Source organism: Bufo gargarizans, chromosome 1 (genome assembly GCF_014858855.1).
Source record: "Bufo gargarizans isolate SCDJY-AF-19 chromosome 1, ASM1485885v1, whole genome shotgun sequence".
Lineage (NCBI taxonomy): Eukaryota > Metazoa > Chordata > Amphibia > Anura > Bufonidae > Bufo > Bufo gargarizans.
The window spans coordinates 652,043,642-652,063,044 of record NC_058080.1 but is presented as its reverse complement, the minus strand read 5'-3'; the positions used below and the strand labels follow the sequence as shown (position 1 = coordinate 652,063,044).

Below are 19,403 nucleotides of genomic sequence, written 5' to 3'. Positions count from 1 at the left end.
GCTGTTCAAGAAAACAATCTTAAAGGGATTATTTTATAAAAAAGAGCTATTTTTTAAACTCAGTATTTTATAAAAAAACAAGTTTTATTAGAATTTTTGGCTGTTTTATTTTCTTCATTTTGGCAGTACTAGCTCATTAAAAATTAAATACAAAATGTTGCACAAAATAGACAAAGCCCTAGAGGTCATAAAATATAAAGGTTTCTGTACAAATTAGATGGAAGTAGGTTGATAGTTGAACAACCACAGAACGAATGATCATATGGTGAATGATTGTTTAGAAGCCATATACAGTGATGCTTGGAAGTTATAACCTTTCAGAATTTTCTATATTTGTGCATAAATTTGACCTAAAGCAACATCAGTTTTTCAAAAAACTCCTAAAAGTAGATAACCAAATAGAAGATAACCAACTTAAATGAGTAAAAAAATATTAGACTTGGTAATTTACTATTTGGGGAAAATGATTCAATATCACATATCTGTGAGTGGCAAAAGAATGTGAAACCTTTATATTTTGAAGATAAAATTAGAGTCAGATGTTTTCAATCAATGGGATGACAATCAGTTGTGCTTGGACAACCCTTTAAAAAAAAAAAAAAGAACAGGGATCTATGAAAATCTTATCTTTACAACACATGTTTGTGGAAGTGTATCATGGCATAAACAGAGGAGATTTCTGAGGAGCTAAGGTTTTAAAGGTTGCAAAACCATCTCTTAAGAGTTTGGATTCCACCAATCCACAGTCAGACAGATTGTGTACAAAAAGAAGTAATTCAATACCATTATTACCATCCCCATTATTAGTCAACCAGGGATCCAAAGATCACACCAAGAGCAAGGCATGTAATAGTCTGCAGAGTCAAAAAGGAACCCAATCTAAGCAAATAAAGGCCTTTCTCACATTAGCTAATGTTAATGTTCATGACTCTGAGTCCATCATTAGGAGATCACTGATCACCAATGGTGTACATGGCAGGATTTCAAGGAAAAAGCCGCTGCTCTCCAAAATGTACATTGTAGTACAAAATGTACAGTCTGTCGTTTTCTAAAGATCACCTGGACAAGCCAGAAGGCTATAGGAACAATGTTTTTGAATGGATGAGACCAAAATAGAGCTTTTTGTTTTAAATGAGAAGGGTTATGTTTAGAGAAAGGAAAACACTGCATTCCAGCAAAAAAAAAAAAATCATCCCATCTATGAAACGGTAGTAGTATCATGGTTTGAGCCTGTTTTGCTGCATTTGGGCCAAGATGGCTTGACTTCATTCATGGAACAATGAATTCTGCATTATACCAGTAAATGCTAAAGGAAAATGTCAGGACATCTGTCCATGAGTTGAATCTCAAGAGAATGTGTCATTCAGCAAGACAATGACCCTAAGCACACAAGTCATTCTACCAAAGAATTGTGAAAGAAAAACAAGAAAGAAAGTTATAGGCAATGTATCAGCAAAAATGACCTTTTGTTTAAATCACATTTTTGGTGACTTCTTTTTTATTTTTTTTAGATTTTAAAATAAATGTATACACTGTAATCCTGCAATTTTCACACTAGCCACTAGGTCTAACTTTTCAGTAGCTATTGCCATTATCACCACAGTTAGAATTACATTGACAAGTAACACGTCTACATAGATAACACAGACTCTACCATTCACAATAGGTGATATCACAGCTTATCTTCTCCCTTCTGACCTCTGCACAGGTCACAGAGCATGCCTAGAAAACTATCCCATAGAAGTCAATGAGGTCAGTTCCTGTCCATTCTGTCTATAGCCCATGTAACATAGTAACATAGTCTATAAAACTTAAACAAGACATACGTCGATCCAGTTCAGCCTGTTATCCTGCAAGTTGATCCAGAGGAAGGCTACTGTCAAAATACAGTAAGTCTTAACATATTTTAGGCCAAGTGACCATTGTGAAAATTACAGGATTATTTACAATTTTATAGATGTAAAATTTAAAATAAGTTCACCATCAGTTCTAAAAAAAAAAGTAACCAACAAAAATATAAACCATAAAAACGTGATTTAAAAAATCATTTTCTGATTATAAAGTTCCTAAAAGTGGTATGGCCATATCAAAGTCCTGACCTTAATCCCAATAAACGTGTTATAGAAGGACCTGAAGCAAGCAGTTTAGGGGAAGAAACCTACCAACATAACAGAGATGAAGCTGTTTTATATGGCGGAATGGCTAAAATAACTCTGAGCCGATATTCAGGACTAATTAACAATTACTGGAAACGTTTAGCTGCAGTTATAGCCACGCAAGCGGGTGACAACAGACACAATGCATAGGTTCACATTTGCCACTAACAAGTATGTGATATTGTATCATTTTCCTCTATAATTGGACCAAGTCCAATATTTTTGACTAATTAGTTTGATTTGGTTATCTTTATCTACTTTTAGGACTTGTGTAAAAAATCTCATGTAGTTCTAAGTCGAATGTATGCAGAAATATGAAAAATTCTGAAGGGTTCACAAACGTTTCAGTGCCACCGTATATTATAGTTTATTTTGGCCATTACAGTCACTGAAACTGGTCATGTATACTCAATGACACTGGGCAAAGATAATCACTTTTTTGAAGAAAGATCTTTCATCATTGAAGATCTTTTTTTGAATGAAGGGTTATTTGACCAGTGGAGGAAAATTTAAAACACGGTCAACTTCTTTTCAGATGATGATGGCCCGTCATCAATCAATCATTGTTAGATCTCATCAGACGAACATCCATTTTGTTCAACTTAAGACAAATGTGTATGGGGACCTTTAAAAAACGTATGACCATGCTATACCTTGACCACAACCAATTGGCTTATCAGAATGCTGTTAATAATCTGATTACTTTCCAGGGGCAAGATTCTTAAGCTGGCCCTACACAAGTGTCCTACTAGCAACATGCCAAACTAGATGGGTCCACCAAGGAGTAATTTTTTTGGACTCAAGGTCAATCATGCTATATACATGTAGTTTCAGACGACCAAATCTAAAATCAAATTCTGCAGTTTCAATAGACTTTTGATTCGTGTGTATGACGTCTTCTGACCTTCTAGGAAAGCTTGTGGTTGGAATACAATATTAATGGCCTATCCTTAGGAAAGGTGATCAGTATCAGATTGCTAGGGGTCCGACTCAGGTTTTAGACCGAGGAATTCCGGTGACTGCCGTGACCGTCTCACAACATATCAAGCACAGCGCTGTACATTGTATAGTGGCTGTGCTGGATAATACAGCTTAGCCCGTTCACTTGAATGGGACTTAGCTGCACATAGGCCATGTGATCAATTAACGTGACGTCACTGGCCTTGGAGGAGGCTGCAACGCTCATGGGAGTGCTGCAGTCTTTTCAAGCAGCTATTCATGTGGGAGCTGTTAGTCAAATCCCCACTTGTTTGTTATTGATTAACTATCCTGAGGATAGGTCATTGGTATCATACTCCCGGAAAACCCTTTAATCTTTAGTAAGATGGTTTAAAAATAATTCTGCTCTGGTTGCTGGTCTCCAATTGTAGGTAGATTTATGTGCTAAACAATGACAATGTAGGTGTTGTAGATATTTGACATAAATGCAGTACCATATGCAAGATACATTGACTTGGCACTGCAGTTGCTTTTTCACTGTTGGAAAAGAAATGGGCCCTGGCTGTCATATGCTGTGGTTAGGATTGTAGATGTAAATCACTTTTTATTGTTTTTATTGGCGCGATGTTAGTCAGCAGGGTAAGTATTTGACAGCTATTACCTTGTTGTCCGCGTGTGATATTGTGATGACAGAATGACACCGTTAAGCTCTTAATTAAGTCTTTTATATTGTTCTCCTCTACTGAACATATATATTCTAGCTAGCCTTCGCCTATATGTTACTTTTAATGGAAGTAACTTCTGCTATTGCTACAATCCCTACCCGTGTCTCTAAGTAAGTCCAATTAAGACTTGTACTTTGCCATTAATGCTGGGGAATTCTAACAACAGAGTGAAAAGTGATTTATAAGTTAGTTTTGTTAGAATAAAATCCAACTCTCGCATTTAAAAAGAATTTTGTATTTCATCATCTAACAATAGCTTTTATGCCAAAGTGCATTGAACATTAAAATGAGACTTTTTTTTAGTTTTTTACAGACGTATGGACAATCCAATGGGGTTTGATCAGCAGATCCCTAATGATGCTAATAGGAAACAAATGTTTTTGGGGTTTTCCTCAGCGTTTAAGCTTATTTTCTTTCTAGAAATGTTTCATTTCCATGTTTGGTCATAAACTGTTCAGTAAAATGCATAAAATGTGGCAGATTTCATTCTGCATTAATCCTCCAGTTATAAAGGTGAATGAAGGGTGAAAAAGAATCTTCTACTATTGAGAGTCCTGAAGTGTTATGATGACAGACACCATTATCTCAGTGATCACGTGCGGTAATGTGGGTGATAGACAGAAAGTAATTGCGTCATTGTATCTGCCTTCAGGCTGTAAGGTGCATACGTTTCATGACTCTGCTTAATTACCACTGAAATGGAAAGCTTGAACAAACCGACTCCCATAGTGAATGTCTAGCCACCTCGTAATCTTACAAAGTAATGTGGAAAGAAATTGCATTCAACCATTTTCAAGCATTACACACACAGAAGTTTCTTCCTCCAAAATTTTTAATTTACCATTGCCTTCTCAACTAGAAGTCACATGCTCAATTTATGTGAATGCACATTATACAGGTGAAACTCGAAAAATTTGAATATCGTGCAAAGTTAATTTATTTCAGTAATGCAACTTAGAAGGTGAAACTATATGCAAAGCGAGATATTTCAAGCCTTCATTTGTTATAATATGGATGATTATGGCTTACAGCTTATGAAACCCCAAAGTCACAATTTTGAGGTACCCTTTGCTCAGGGGGTATGGATTAATTAGCTGACTACTGTGTGACACTTTCAGCTTAGAATATTGAACCTTTTCACAAAATTCTAATTTCAAGCTGCATTAATGCAATTCCTTTTCATTTGCATTACTGAAATAAATGGATGTTTGCACGATATTCAAATTTTTCGAGTTTCACCTGTAGATCACAAAGTCTTAAAGCGGTTGGCCCATCTAGGACATTTTAGGCATATCACTAGGATATGCCTTTAGTGTTAGATAGGTGCAGCTCCCACCTCTGGAACTCGCTTCTATCTCCGGAACAGGACCCTTGAAGTGAAGGAGGGCATACGGCACTTGCACTGCATGCTTTCCATTCACTTCTACGGGATTGCTGGAAATAACCAAACCAGCACTTGCCTATCTTCGGAACTCCCATAGCAATGCAGAGAAGGGGCTGGGCATTAGCTGTTGTTCTCTGTTCACTTCAGTAGCCCTGGTCTGGAGAAAGGAGTGGGCCCCAGACGTGGAACCTGCATCTAACATTGAAGGTATATCCTAGCGATATGCCATCAACATCCCAGATGGACCAACCCCTTGAAGGCTAGTATACACTTTAGAGTATTATTGACAGAACCCACCATGTTCAGTAGAAGAGGTCAACAATCTAATTTCTGTGAGGAGTTTGACTTGGTGACACATCTCACCTCTGGCCAGCGGGTGCTGGAAGTGACAGGGATGGAGACGCACCACAGGAACTGGGACATCCAGAAGAGATTATTATTATTATTATTATTTTTTTATCTCGTTCACCGTACTTGGCCATTCCCGGCTATTTTTCACGGCCTTAATGGGAGAACTTCATCTTTGCAACTCTTGAAAAAAAGAAAAAAACATAACAAAAAGAAAATATCTAATAATTAACATCTGTTTGTATATCTACTAATGTGTTTTAAAGATATGTTTATTATAAACCTCCCTTTTCTCAGGGCTTTGCGGAAAAGTCCTATTATTTGTACATTACATTGAAGGTTTTGCCTGTGATACTACATTATTAAGTGCATTGCTAAATAAGAAACATATGTATAGTTTGGAATATTTTTCACAGATGTAACTGTGGCAAGCATACCAAACTTCTGGTTCCATGTAACCAGACCTATTACATGCCATGGACATGTTTGCTTTAGCAACAAGAGACAGACTAATCAATAATGATATTAATAAATGATATATCTTATTAACAAGCCAGAAATCCTATTGTGTTACTTAATGTAATGCTGGATATATGCTGTTACATCAGAGGCACATGGACAGCTCTGCTCGACTCACCTGTCCCGGGTTTCTGTATCCCGCCAGTGCTGATCCACCTGTGTCCCTGCATGCTGCAGCCTGCTTGCTGGAGAGGCCCTTCTCCTATGCCCATAGGGCATATGCATCTGCTCTTAAAAGGCCAGTTTGTGCACACTAATCTGCTTCAGTCTGTGGCTGGCTGCCTTGCAGTACTTAAGGCACCTTCCCCTGTGGGAAGGTGCCTGAGCACTAGGTTCCCTAGGTTGCTAGTATCATATGAAAGTGTGTTGTTTCTGTTTTCTGCCCTTGTACCGACTTCCCCCTGCTCCCTATTTCCTGGATTGTGAGCCTCTGCTGAGTGAACTCCGTATTGACATTTTGCTGCCAAACCTGACCTTGGACCATTTACCATACTTCACATACTATGCGTGGCCTGACCTAGGCTAGCCCCTAACTATGATTTAGCTTGAGCCCTCGATGCTTTGCAGCTGTGTCTCTTGATCCCATGAGTCAGCTTTCAATCATAGAGACTACTACAGAAGGTATCAGCATGGTGTTTTCCCTGCAGCGAAGTCCAGATCTCTGCACAGGGGTTAAAGGGTGAAACCGGGGGATTGCCAGGATAATTTAGTTAGAAGTAGCCCAGAGTCAAATCTGTTGCTTGTCCCAATGGGACCACATCCACAGCCATAACATATGCATTAAATCCACCAGTATATGGCAATGTGTAGCACAAAGAGGCATACACCAAACTCTACACTACTGTGGTAACAGATCAGAGGCATGTCCTGTTGACTATGGTGGTTGTCAGACATTTTACTTTGGACCAAACTATTCAATCTTCTTATAAAACCAAGACTTCATCTGACATTGAGTTTATAATAAAATAGGAAACACTTTGTCAAGACTGTCTTGAGAAACTTATAGTCAGACTTTGACAACATTTTGTTACTACTACCCTTGATTCTGCCCTCCCCCCAAGAAACTGTGTCATTTTTGCTCATGGACTGTCTCTGGCAATGCTGCCCATCCTTATTTAAGTGAACGGAGCTGAGTTGCCATACCAGACACAGTCCATTGAAAAGAATGGCATGGTTTATGGAATTAAAGCAGACACTCTACTTTGATCCTGGACAATGCATTTAAATAGTATTTTTTATATTATGAAAATCCATGTTAATTTTACATACAGTTCACTCAAGGACAACATACTGGCTGCTGGATACAGTTGCAGACCCTGAAAAAACGCCTTGTAGCCACAAATCTCAGCTGGAAGATGGTATAAATTACCCTTGTAGTATTTGTAGTATTATTGTTCTCCTTGTGGACTATTCTGGGTCCTGAGGCTACAAAGGAAAATAGTATTCACAAAGGTTTTAGTAGACAACAATAGAGATGATTGTTTTATGCATTTACACTGAGCAGAGTAGTTAAACCATTATCCAAATCACTTGGCAGCCCACACTTACTTCCTATACATTCCAGACAAATATGATGTAATTTGTTGAAGCAAAGTAGGAAAATAATGAAACCACATTCTTTTGATTTGTGGAACATAAAGGACTTTATACGTAGGCAATCTGGGGGTCATTTGGGATGGTTATTGCACATGCAGTACAATTATGTTGTTGAGAATGTTCTGCCCACTTTTGATTGTTTATGACTGTTTTATTTTTTACCAGCCGGTGATTACGGGCAATCACTTCTGATGGGCACTGGCATTGCATTCCGTGTGGGCAGAAAAATCATTTTTTTGTGGTTTGCTTTTGGAAAGATAAAATGCAAAATTGAGGAAAGTGAAGGGAAAATTTTAAATGCTGAGTAAATTATGCCACTATGTACACCTACGGCTATGTACACCTTCGGAAGCAATTGTTATGATTGCATTTTACTCATTTTTGGCTAAATGTCATATTTTCATTTGGCCTTTATTAAAAAATATTGAGGCATTCTGTCACAAAGGGTTAATTGTTTACTAGCTGTGTGATTGGTACTTTCTCTTTGTGACAGTCATCAAATAAACCTTATCTCTAAACTACTAATATGTTATAAACAAGTATTTAAGTCACATTCTTATCAGTAAGATAAGAACTGAGCTATAATGGGTGTTTATAAGGCCAGAGAGCAGAGATAAGGAGCCTGTCAGCTCCCACATGACAGAAAAAACAGACAATCCACGGGCTGCTACTACAGTATCTCAGCTCTGTACAGAAAAAAGGATTCCATATTTTTAATAAAGACCAATTGAAAAAACGATTTTTAGCTTAAAATAAGTACAATGCAATAATAAAAAAAAGGTGAACTGTACATAGCCTTTAACGTTAAATAACGTATTTGTTATATTAGGTTCTTATATAACTTATCTTTATCTTATCTTTTCAGTTAAATTGGAAAAAAGTCCTCCTGTCAAAGGATCATTGTCTGGAAGAGTGACATTACCATGTTTCTTCTCAACAATACCTACACTGCCACCAAGCTACAACATTACAACAGAATTTTTGAGGATAAAATGGACAAAAATTGAGAAAAGTAGAGATGGAAAAGATCCAAAGGAGACTACAGTTTTAGTTGCCCAAAGTGGTGGAATAAAAATTGGCCAAAATTATAGGGGTAGAGTGTCTGTACCTAGTCATCCAGAAGACATTGGTGATGCATCATTAACAGTGGTCAAACTTCGTGCTAGCGACGCTGGTACCTACCGCTGCGAGGTGCTGTTTGGAATCGAAGATACTCAAGATACCATCTCTTTGGACGTTTCAGGTGAGGGTTACACTTATACTGGAGTAGTTTTCTCATCATGATCAATAAATGTATAGTCTACACATACTTCTAACTGCTTACATCCATCATACTTTGCTAAGCAATGGTTCTTTTTACTATATTTTATCCATTTCCTAAACAAGAATGTTATATGTTACCTTAAAACTGTAAAGCACCATGGATTGGTAACATTTTCAGCCATTTTGCAAATCGATAATTGCATCAAACTATAGTTGATGTTGTCATGTGTCATTCTTTTTTTGCAGGTGTTGTGTTTCACTATCGGGCGTCGGTAGACAAATACATTTTAGATTTTGAAGGTGCCCAAAAGGCTTGTATTGACAATGGTGCCCAAATTGCAACACCTGGACAACTGAGAGCGGCCTATGAAGATGGATTTGAGCAGTGTGATGCTGGCTGGCTGGCTGACCAAAGTGTTAGGTAAAATATTATAACGCTTCACTTTCCATTGTATATTTTCTAATCAGTGAAATCACTATTTAGTTTGTGAGAAGCAAAATGCTAAAACTATGTAATTTATGGCCTGCAAATTGATGTTTTGGAATGGATGGGATTCTTGAGTCTGATTTTAGATGATACGGGCACTGGTTCCCTGTTGCTTAAGACCAAGAATTCTGTAGGTATCCCTCCCTTTCTGTTAGAAGAGTTCCACAAAAATACCCTGATTTCAAGTTGTCTTACTGCTGAGACTCCTGCTAAAGATCAGATGTAATATACGGGGGACACCAGCAGCAAGAATTGAATTTCCTGACAATGCCACCATATAAATAACAGTACATTATACCTATTGAAATGAATAGATCATCTGTTTAAAGGGATTATCTAACATTACATCATACTTACCTGGCCCTTGCTGCTGGGTTTGGTCTTCAGTTAGCTCTTCATCTCCCTGGTGTGCTGATATCAAGATCCTGTTGATGGTGGGGGAGGAGGGCAGTGACCGCTAAAGCCAATAAGTGGCTTCAGCATTGACCTTTTCCAAATAACCATTTGTTGAGACACAAGGCGATCAGGTCACTACTGAAGCCAGCACCTGGCTGCAGCGGTCATATGCCCCATCCCCTCGTCAACAGGATGTTGATATCAGCACACCAGGGAGATGAAGGGCAGGCTGGGGAGTGATGGAGGCTGAACCCAGTGGTAGGGACCAGATAAGTATGTTCACTGCAGGTTGGCCACTCCGGGAGGTTAATGTTGGATAACCCCTTTAATGCACACATATGCTGGGTTTTTGCAGTCTGTTACCACTGTTTGCTGTGGCTAACTGAATTCCTGAAGGAGGACCCCCATTTATCACCTCAAAGGGAATTAAAATATTATTAGAATATTGTGGACTTTTTCAACCAGGCTACCCCTTTTAGCAATCCATTGTGTTAAAAGTTATTTACAACCATCTCAACATTATACAGTACATTTATCAGAGGTTTCGGGATTTCTTAAGGGTGCATTATCCTCTTTGAAAATAGTTAATATAATTTAAACTGTGTTCATTTTTGTTCTTGCGCAATAGTTGACTGTATAGACTGTGAAGTTTTAGCTGCTGATTTAGTGTCACCCTATGGTTGGAGTTATTGATCTGCATATAATAGGGTAGAGGAATAAAATGACTGTAATAATGATGACAGCCAGTAACCAAGAAGCACAAATAATATTTTCCTGTTACTGTCTTTTTTAAGATATCCAATCCGTAATCCAAGAGCTGGCTGTTATGGTGACAAAAAAGGGAAAGAGGGAATACGAACCTACGGAAGGCGTCCAGCTGAGGAGCAATATGATGTATACTGTTTTGTAGATGAAGCAAACGGTGAGTTTCTAAAACTGTGTGCTTTATTTTAAAGACACCAGTGAATTGAGGGTCAGGAAGCCTCACTTCAGAGCATTACATTTATATTGAGTAAAAAAAAAAAAAAAAAAAAACTTGACCCAACCCTATAGTTATGTGGTCAGTTAGATTTCAGTTTAAGCAGACTGTGCAGCTAGCGCATTTAGGAAACACTATTAAAGGAGTTCTGCAGTTTTTTTAAACTGATGATCATATCCTCTGGATAAATCATCAGCATCTGATCGGTGGGGGTCCAGCACCCGGGGACCCTGCCGATCAGCTGTTTGAGAAGGCAGCGTCTCTGTCAGTAGCGCCGTGGCCTTCTCGCTGTTTACCGCAGGCCCAGTGACTAATATCAATGGCCTGGACGGGGCTAAGTTCTGTACACTTGAATGGAGCTTAGCCCCGCCCAGGCCAGTGATACTAGTTGTGATGTCACTGGGCCTGCGGTAAACAGCGAAAAGGCCGCAGCACTACTGCCAGCGCCGCTGCCTTCTCAAACAGCTGATCGGCAGGGGTCCCGGGTGTCGGACCCCCGCCGATCAGATGCTGATGATCTATCCAGAGGATAAAGTAACAAAGTAACAAATGTGTGTCACCACCCCCTTGTCAAAGGGGCATGCTCCATCAAGGTCTGACACATCTAGCACTGATTGGATGGACAGATTAAGAGTGTGTAGAGGCACACCCCCAACTGGTGGAAAAAACAAGCTCTTATACGGCTATATAAATGAAAAAATAAAAAATGTATGGCTGGGAGGGCTGCAAAAACAGGGATGGGCAGATACCTTGATGACTGTGATGAATTGGTCCTTATATGAATACCTTTATATCTACAGTAAATCAGGTAGATTAAGTTTTCAAAAAAAAATCCACAGCTAGAAATTAGCATATTATTTTAGATATCCCTCACTGGCATCCTGAGATTCTTTCTGACAATTAATACTGCCAGTTAATGCGCATGGTCTAAAAATAGTTTCTTTTGCGCTAATGTATGAGGTCAAGTGAGGTTGTACAGCTAAAATCTCTAATAAAAATAAAAAGGACCTTGGGAAGCTAGCAGAAGACAGCAAGGGTTTATATTACATTTAACAGCTGAAAGCTTAGGGCTAAAACATACATATATAAATCTATTGTAGCAAAACATATTTTTATAATATTTGAGTATTATAATAATATTGATAATAGTCCTAGTTCTGAGTGCAAAATTTCTAAACACTGTTTTAGTATCAACCAATAAAGCTAAGGTAAAGTTTTCTTGTGCTCAACCATTTTGCACTCTTTTCCAACCATGTTTTATAGACCAGTGTCTATAGTTGCTATGTCTATTTATCTCCATAGTAACAGACTACAAACAAACCCTGTGTAGTCTGATTCTGCAGTCTTACTGCTTCCCATCTGTCACCTGCTTCTTTCTAACCAACCAATTTTTATGTTAGGAAGAAAGTGATGTGAAATTTGGACACAGAAAGATTTTCAGTGAGACAGAAAAATGGGGATCTACACACGTGGGGCGAGTTAAAGGGGATGTCCAGCTTTTATTAAGTGGTGGCCTAACTTCCAGCTGATCGGTGGGGATCTGACACCCTACAACCCTGCTGGTCAGCTGTTTGGGTATAGCTCCGGACTTGTCAACTGTGTAGTGTAGGGCTGCTCCCACTGAAGTGATGGTCTCTTTTCACTACGCAGTTGATGGACCTGTGTGGTTCCAATGCCGAAGCTACACCTGAATAGCCGGTTGGCAGTGGTGTGGGGTGCTGGAACTAGTGTTGAGCGAATCGAAGTCCATGAAGTGAAAATTCAGGGAAAATTTGAATCGCCGCAAAGCCGAATTTCCTCGTGCTTCGTGATAGCAAATCGACTTTCCCTGAAATAGTGTAAAAAAAAAAAAAAAAAAATCATACTTACCTCATCCAATTGCTCGCAACATCCTGGCCACCACCATCTTGATTGAAGATCTAGCATTAAATTTTGTAACCTATTTTCATGCTAGATCTTCAATCAAGGTGATGGTGGCTGGCCTGATGAGGTAAGTATGATTATATCTTTTTATTTTACACCCAATTATTGCTATCAGAGGCTGCGGTATGAATGCATTATCTGATGGGTACAATGATAGGGAGCAGCGCAATCGCCGCTCCCTGTCATTGGACCCACTACTTACAAAGAAATGCACTTCATGATGACGTAATTCGTCACAAAGCAAATTTATTTTGTAAAATTTAGCGAAGCAGCCGAATCAAATTTTTTAATACTTTGCTCATGTCTAGTTGGAACCTATAAGCTAGTGATACGTCATCCTTTAGGGGAACCCCTTTAACTAATTGCACTAATACCCTTATGACTAAAGCCTAGTGAATTTGCGTAGGTCTTGTATTAAAAACACTGATCACAAACTTAAATAAAGGGAAAAAAAGTTGCTTGGAAACTTGCACCCCAACTATAAACTGCAAGGCATGTAAGATTTTGCAAGCCGTCTATTTAATATTCTCCAGGCATCATAAAACACATGCATATATGCTTGGGGATAAATAAAGTGGCAAACTAAACAGGTGGGATAATATTAATAAGGAAACATGAAAGCGGAATCTAACTCCGGGTGCTTAAGCTTTGACAGACTTTTGAAGAACAGGCTAATAAGACAGCGTCTAGCGCTTTTCAGTGAGATGATTCTGAATCAGCCTTTGTCTGGACCAGAAAGCCTGCCTCGTAAGTCTAGTCTGTGGTATTTAACAGTCATAAAATAGGAACCGTACATAGTCAGGTGTTTTTCTTTCAATCCTAAACTGCATACACACAGAACAGGAAAATCCCGTCAATTCTTCGAGAGCTGACTTCAACCTGGATGGAAAAGCCTGCCAAAGTTAACACACACTGCATTATTGTCTACAACATAAACGCTGTCATGGTTTCCATCTTCTGCTCTGCAGTTATAGCATGAGTCTGTATTGCATATGGACTTTAACATTATTCTACCATCCTGATGTTGCTAAATTCTTTATACATTCAGCTATAAAACCTTGTTTCTGCTTTTTCCCTTTCCCTTTTCACTTATTGACAGGAAGCTATGCCTTGATCATTAGGGTATAGTTTTATTTAGGGAATAGGTTGAAGCGTCGGTCTGGTTGAAGAAAAAAAATCACATTAACTAGGAAGCTAAATAAATACTTACATGGTGACCTCCTTTCCAACCTTTTAGTTGCAGGTCCTCTAATTCTTGGGCTCCTCTTCTGCCATTCAAGATGGCTGCACCGCCTCTCAGGCTCACACTCTGCATAGTTAGCCCAAGACCCTTCCTGTTTGTCTAGCCCTGTTCTTGGATTGGCCAGCATTGTTCATGTGAGCAGTGCTGGTCAATCCAAGAGCATCAAGATGTGTTAAGACAAGCTGAGAAGCGGTGTGGCCATCATGGATTTTTTAGAATAAAATGAAAATGAATAGCACCACTCTTGCACATAGGTTGTGTTAGGTATTGTAGCCTGACCCTTGAATGTTGATAAATTGCAATGTCAGAGTGGCACTTTTTTGGGGTGAAAAAATAGTGGATCCTGCCTCTTAATTCCAAAACCTCCTGTTGAGGTGTTTGAGGTGGCCTTTTTACTGGTTGATGCATTAATCTATTAGATACTGGACTTAGATTTGACAGTTCTCGTTTTATAATGATTTATAGAACGTTAATACAATGAGACTAGTAAGACATTAGAGCTGGTTCTTTAATTATCACATTTTTCCTGCTGGTTCCTTCTGTCTGATTGTTCATTTCACAAGATGAAGGTGTAACCTGGTATTTACACATGAGCGCACAACTCACAGCTACCAATAGTTCCTGGAGAAAATCCTTCCCAAGTAAAATACCTCATTGTTTGTGTTTGTGTGCTGGGGATAGTTTTTCTTTTAGCAGTGGTTTGTTCTAAGATTAAAGCTGCAACTTAAAATTGGAAGAGAAAGACGAAAATGACTTTTGGTTGCTGCCTTAACTTTCTAAGATTATTTAGACTTCTCTGAGAACCAGTCTTTATTATGTGAAATATCATAGTCTAGAACTTTGATGTATTTGATTTATAGAAAGTTCAGTGACTCAGTCTCTGTTGTTCTTATTTTTCATGGCTGAATTTCATTGGTTATATATAATGAAGGTAAAGTATGTCCGCTGGTGAGTGGGCCAATAATTAACTTAATATTTTTTTTTTAGGTGACCTATTCCACCTGCCCAAAAAGGTGACATTTGATGAAGCCAAAAAAGCTTGCGAGGAGAAGAATGCAGTCTTAGCAACAGTGGGAGACATGTATGCTGCATGGCGTGCAGGCTTTGACCAATGTGATTACGGCTGGCTAGCAGATGGTAGTGTCCGTTACCCAGTGTCTTTGGCAAGGCCCCAGTGTGGCGGTGGCCTCCTCGGGGTGAGGACTAAATATCGATTTACCAACCAAACATACTTCCCTCAACCAAAAGAAAAATATAATGCATATTGCGTCCAAAGTAAGTACTCATTTATACCTAGTACTAGTAATGCTGTGCTATTTTATTGTTCTGCTCCTAGTGTCTTGTGATTCACTAACCCTGGTGAAAGCTGCCCAATGCAGAGTATGTAGACATAGCCTAATTATATTATTAGTGTCCATGCAAGAAGTCTACATATCCAACCTCATATTACTGAAGTTTACTTACGACATTTCACAGTAAGGCAGTAATATTTTGTACTCTTTACAACCATTACAGCTTGACATGAATCAGCAATAGTATTTGCAACTATTGGCCCGAAAGCTACATGCAAGCAAGCCATGGGAGACACCATCGTCAGTGACTGCACTAAGACATATTTAAGGCTCCATTCCGATGTTATGTTGTCCTTCAATGCAAATTTGTTAGTGAAAAATATGAAACCTATAGATGTGAAAACATGGAAATGTATTATATGAGAAATCAGCATGCCAAACTCATAGACATTTAAATATTGTATTATAAATTTATATTATCTATACTCCTCAAGTTGACCCTGATGCTCTCCTCATTTTATCATTTGGAACCCTATCAGACTGCCTGATATTATAGTCGACAAGAAACACGTTGATCGGCGCTCGTCTCCATCAACCTATTATGCAGACTAATGCCATCGTTCTTCTCCTGTTTGGTTCTAATAATTACACATGGAGATGTGCTGCTTATAATCCTGAGTTTTTCCTCCTGATGAAAGATGCCAATCAGCCAATAAATGAGTCTCACGATTATACAAGACAGTTATTGAGATTGAACCTTCACTTGTTCACAATAATTGGCCTGAAAATCATCCAGTCTAATAGGCCCATTACTAAAGTGTTCGCTTGGGGCATGAACCTTTTTAGACAGTGTAAACTGTGAGTCTTATCAAAAACTTCTATTTCCTGCTTCAGTACTGATAAGATCGCACATTTTTCAATAATGGGTCGGTGTGGAGCTAGAACAATTGTTCAAACACACACTTTCGTCCCATAATTTACATTAGCTATACTTAAGGCCTGTGATCCAGATGTTACAAGAAAGATGATGTCACCTTTTGCAGCTGTTAACAGTAAAAACCTTCTACTCCTCCCACGGTAATAAATGAATCCCTATGACCTTTAATTCCAGTGTTGGAAATTTTCTTCAGCTGCAATGTTAGTAACAGAAACTAATACAAACCATTGTCTAGTATTTCTCATATTTAGGTCAACTGCTAGGATATCTTGAGCTTTCTTCAAGATCACATGCAGATTGTATAGCTATCTAATCTCCTCTATATACACATTTTACTAATAGGGTAGAAGTACTTTTAATCATTAGTCTCCTGAAGGTCACTGTCTCTCTCTCTCTCTCTCTATATATATATATAGATATATACATATACATATATGAAGCTTCTAAGGATGGTCCAACCAATAAAACTGTTGAAATAATCACAACTTTGTGCTGATATTTTAGGAATAAGCAATAGGATTTTTTTTTTTTTTTACATAAGAGTTACATGAGATATTAAAGGAGATTTCTCAATAAAAATACATATCCCTTATCTACAGAATAGGGATAAGTGATGGATCAAGATTTCAGTTGCACAGTCATGAGAATGGTGATCCTGGAGTGCTCCGTTCCATCCTGGGGGGTTGGTGGAGATAGCTCTGAGCGCTGTACTCGGTATTCCCATAGACAGGAATGGAGTGGTTCTCATGGGGCACTCTAGGACCTTTGTTCTTGTGACCTGTGGATAGTGGATAAGTCAATGGGGGAAAATCCCTTTAAGTTGATAATACACATTGGACAAACGTGAATTTTCAATAACTACCCATATTTATTATATGCACAACATTCTATATACAGAATTAATGGATAAGGCTTCTAAGCCCTGATGTACAATTGGGCCCCTCAACTATCTCATGTCATTTATTTTAGAAGTATAGCCTATATGGAAGAGAATGCACCTCATAGCAAAGATTATAATGCCCTCATAATCATTTTTTTTTCCTAATAAGTACAGAAGTGCCTAGTGACTGTTTTCCCCTCTGCATCCACTTTATGACATGTACGCCAATTACTTTCCCCCTTGTTTGTTAAGAATGCAGTTTTTCTGGTAAGAGGAATCCTGTACAGGTTACAAATTGTTTATTAGCCAATATAAAGTTTTGAGTAGAGGCAAAAAGTAAATACAACAATAAAATGGACAAAAATCTCTAAAGAAAAAACATCAAGCAAGTTACTATACATCAGTTGCTCCTCCTGTATTTCATATCATCAATATACTAAAACTGTCATGATGAGCATGCCTTGCATGATACAAGATAGATGTATTAGGAGTGGCCACTTGACCCTGTGCTGAGTAAGCCTTTAGAACTTTAACTTTTCATATAGACTAAAGTCAAACATTGGAACACAGAGTAGTATAATTACTTAAGAATGTATGGGAAAAAATGTGATTCATAAATACTTTCCCCATGAGTTTGGTCCCTTGATACAGAGGAACTAATATATATATATATATATATATATTTTTTTTTTTTTTTTTTTTTTGCATGAGTGTTACTTGCTTGAATCACTTTCTGTCTGATGCATAGACATGAGGTGTGTCTAGGACCCTTCATTGCAGATAATATATACTTATATCTACGAACCAGCGCCTGCAAATAATTTAAGCGTATCTCCTCTTAATTCCTGTCTAGGCGCAGAGAAAAGAAAGTCGGTACTGTCCCGCCTCTAACTAAACATTTAATAATTATTAGTATAGTTGAGTCCTGACTTGTGTTATTGTTGAAGATCTCAAATCAGATAAAAATTGCCAGCCAACCATTTTTCCATAGTCTATAGCTATAAAAGAGGTTTTTTTTTACAGCTCTTTCTGACTCTAACACACCCTCATATTTTACAGTCTTGTAATCATTCAAGTGACATCACTAACAGCTGGATTTTTGCAGGAAAACACTGACTAAAAAGGTGCAAGGTGATAAGCAGTGTAGATTCGTGGAAGCATTTCTTAGAGCAAATCAGATTTATAGTTCTAAAAAGCTTTGAGATTAAAAAAAAGAAATAAAAAAAAAAAAAGAAAAAGTTCACAATGGAGGAAACCATTTTGTTTCATATATAGCTTAAGTAGGAAATCAATACGGTGAGGAGATACTTCCGGCACTTAAAATTCTTGAAAAACTAAGTCGCGGAGAAAACCTTTTTGTCCAGACATATGGAGCTCTATTTGGCCCAAAGCTGGTTACCAGAGCTGGATTAATCTGGAGACCATCTGCTGTTCTTTATAAGGCCATAGCTGAAGTATCGGTATATATCAATATGACAACTGAGCTGCTTAAGGAGTTTATTTAAAAAAAAATATTCTGCATGCTACCACTGGTCACCATGGATTTATCATGTATAGACAATGTGGTCTCCAATCCAGGAAGTCCTTTATAACTGAAAAGACACAGCTATTTCTTCTGAATGCCCCATCCATATGCACATGAATGCTCAGCTAGGTCAAGAGTGCATGCTTTCTCTATAGGGAGAGGTGAATAAGTCACTGCCAGACACCTTTCTTGGCATATGTACTTTCAGGCCAAAATGATTAGGTATGTTTAAAGTAGTTGGCCACTTTCTGGGTAGTGTGGATCAATGTGTATGTAAGAAGACTATATGGCACTTACTAATATAGACTTTTTAGTGCTGTTTGCTATATTTCATAAGCCATGTTTCCTTGTTAGGCAAATCTTCTGCTCTGTCTGCTCAGAGATCCTGTCCATAAGATGGCCGCTGATGGAGGGTCATGTGAACAGAAACATCACTCAGCATCCATACCAACACACTTCACCTGTACTAAACTCCCAACACTGCATGTGCCATGTATTTGAATAGAGGAGACTGCTGGATTTGCCTGGTCACATGACCCTCCATCAAGAGCCATCTTATGAATAGGACCTCCATGTGGACAGCAATAAAAGACTTGGCCAACAAAGAGGGCATACCTTATGAAATATAGAAAATGGCACATAATTTTAACAAAGGCTACATTAGTAAGTGTCATATAGACATCTCAAAACACATTGGTCAACAGTAGCCAGAAAGAGGCCAACCCCTTTAAGTGCAACTTGCACGACCCTTCTTTTCCCTGACCACTACACACATTAAATCATTGGACAGTCATTCCAGATTCAGGAGTTC

General features: G+C 38.3%; 1 protein-coding gene across 1 annotated transcript in view; it reads left to right on the top strand.

Annotated features, from left to right (window-relative positions):
- Positions 1–19,403, top strand: part of VCAN (versican) — a 97,417-nt gene that overhangs the window by 23,443 nt on the left and 54,571 nt on the right. The window contains exons 3-6 of the mRNA XM_044276014.1: positions 8,533–8,910; positions 9,177–9,351; positions 10,608–10,735; positions 14,946–15,233. Coding sequence (XP_044131949.1) covers positions 8,533–8,910; positions 9,177–9,351; positions 10,608–10,735; positions 14,946–15,233 — 969 coding nt within the window. The remainder of the gene's footprint in view (positions 1–8,532; positions 8,911–9,176; positions 9,352–10,607; positions 10,736–14,945; positions 15,234–19,403) is intronic.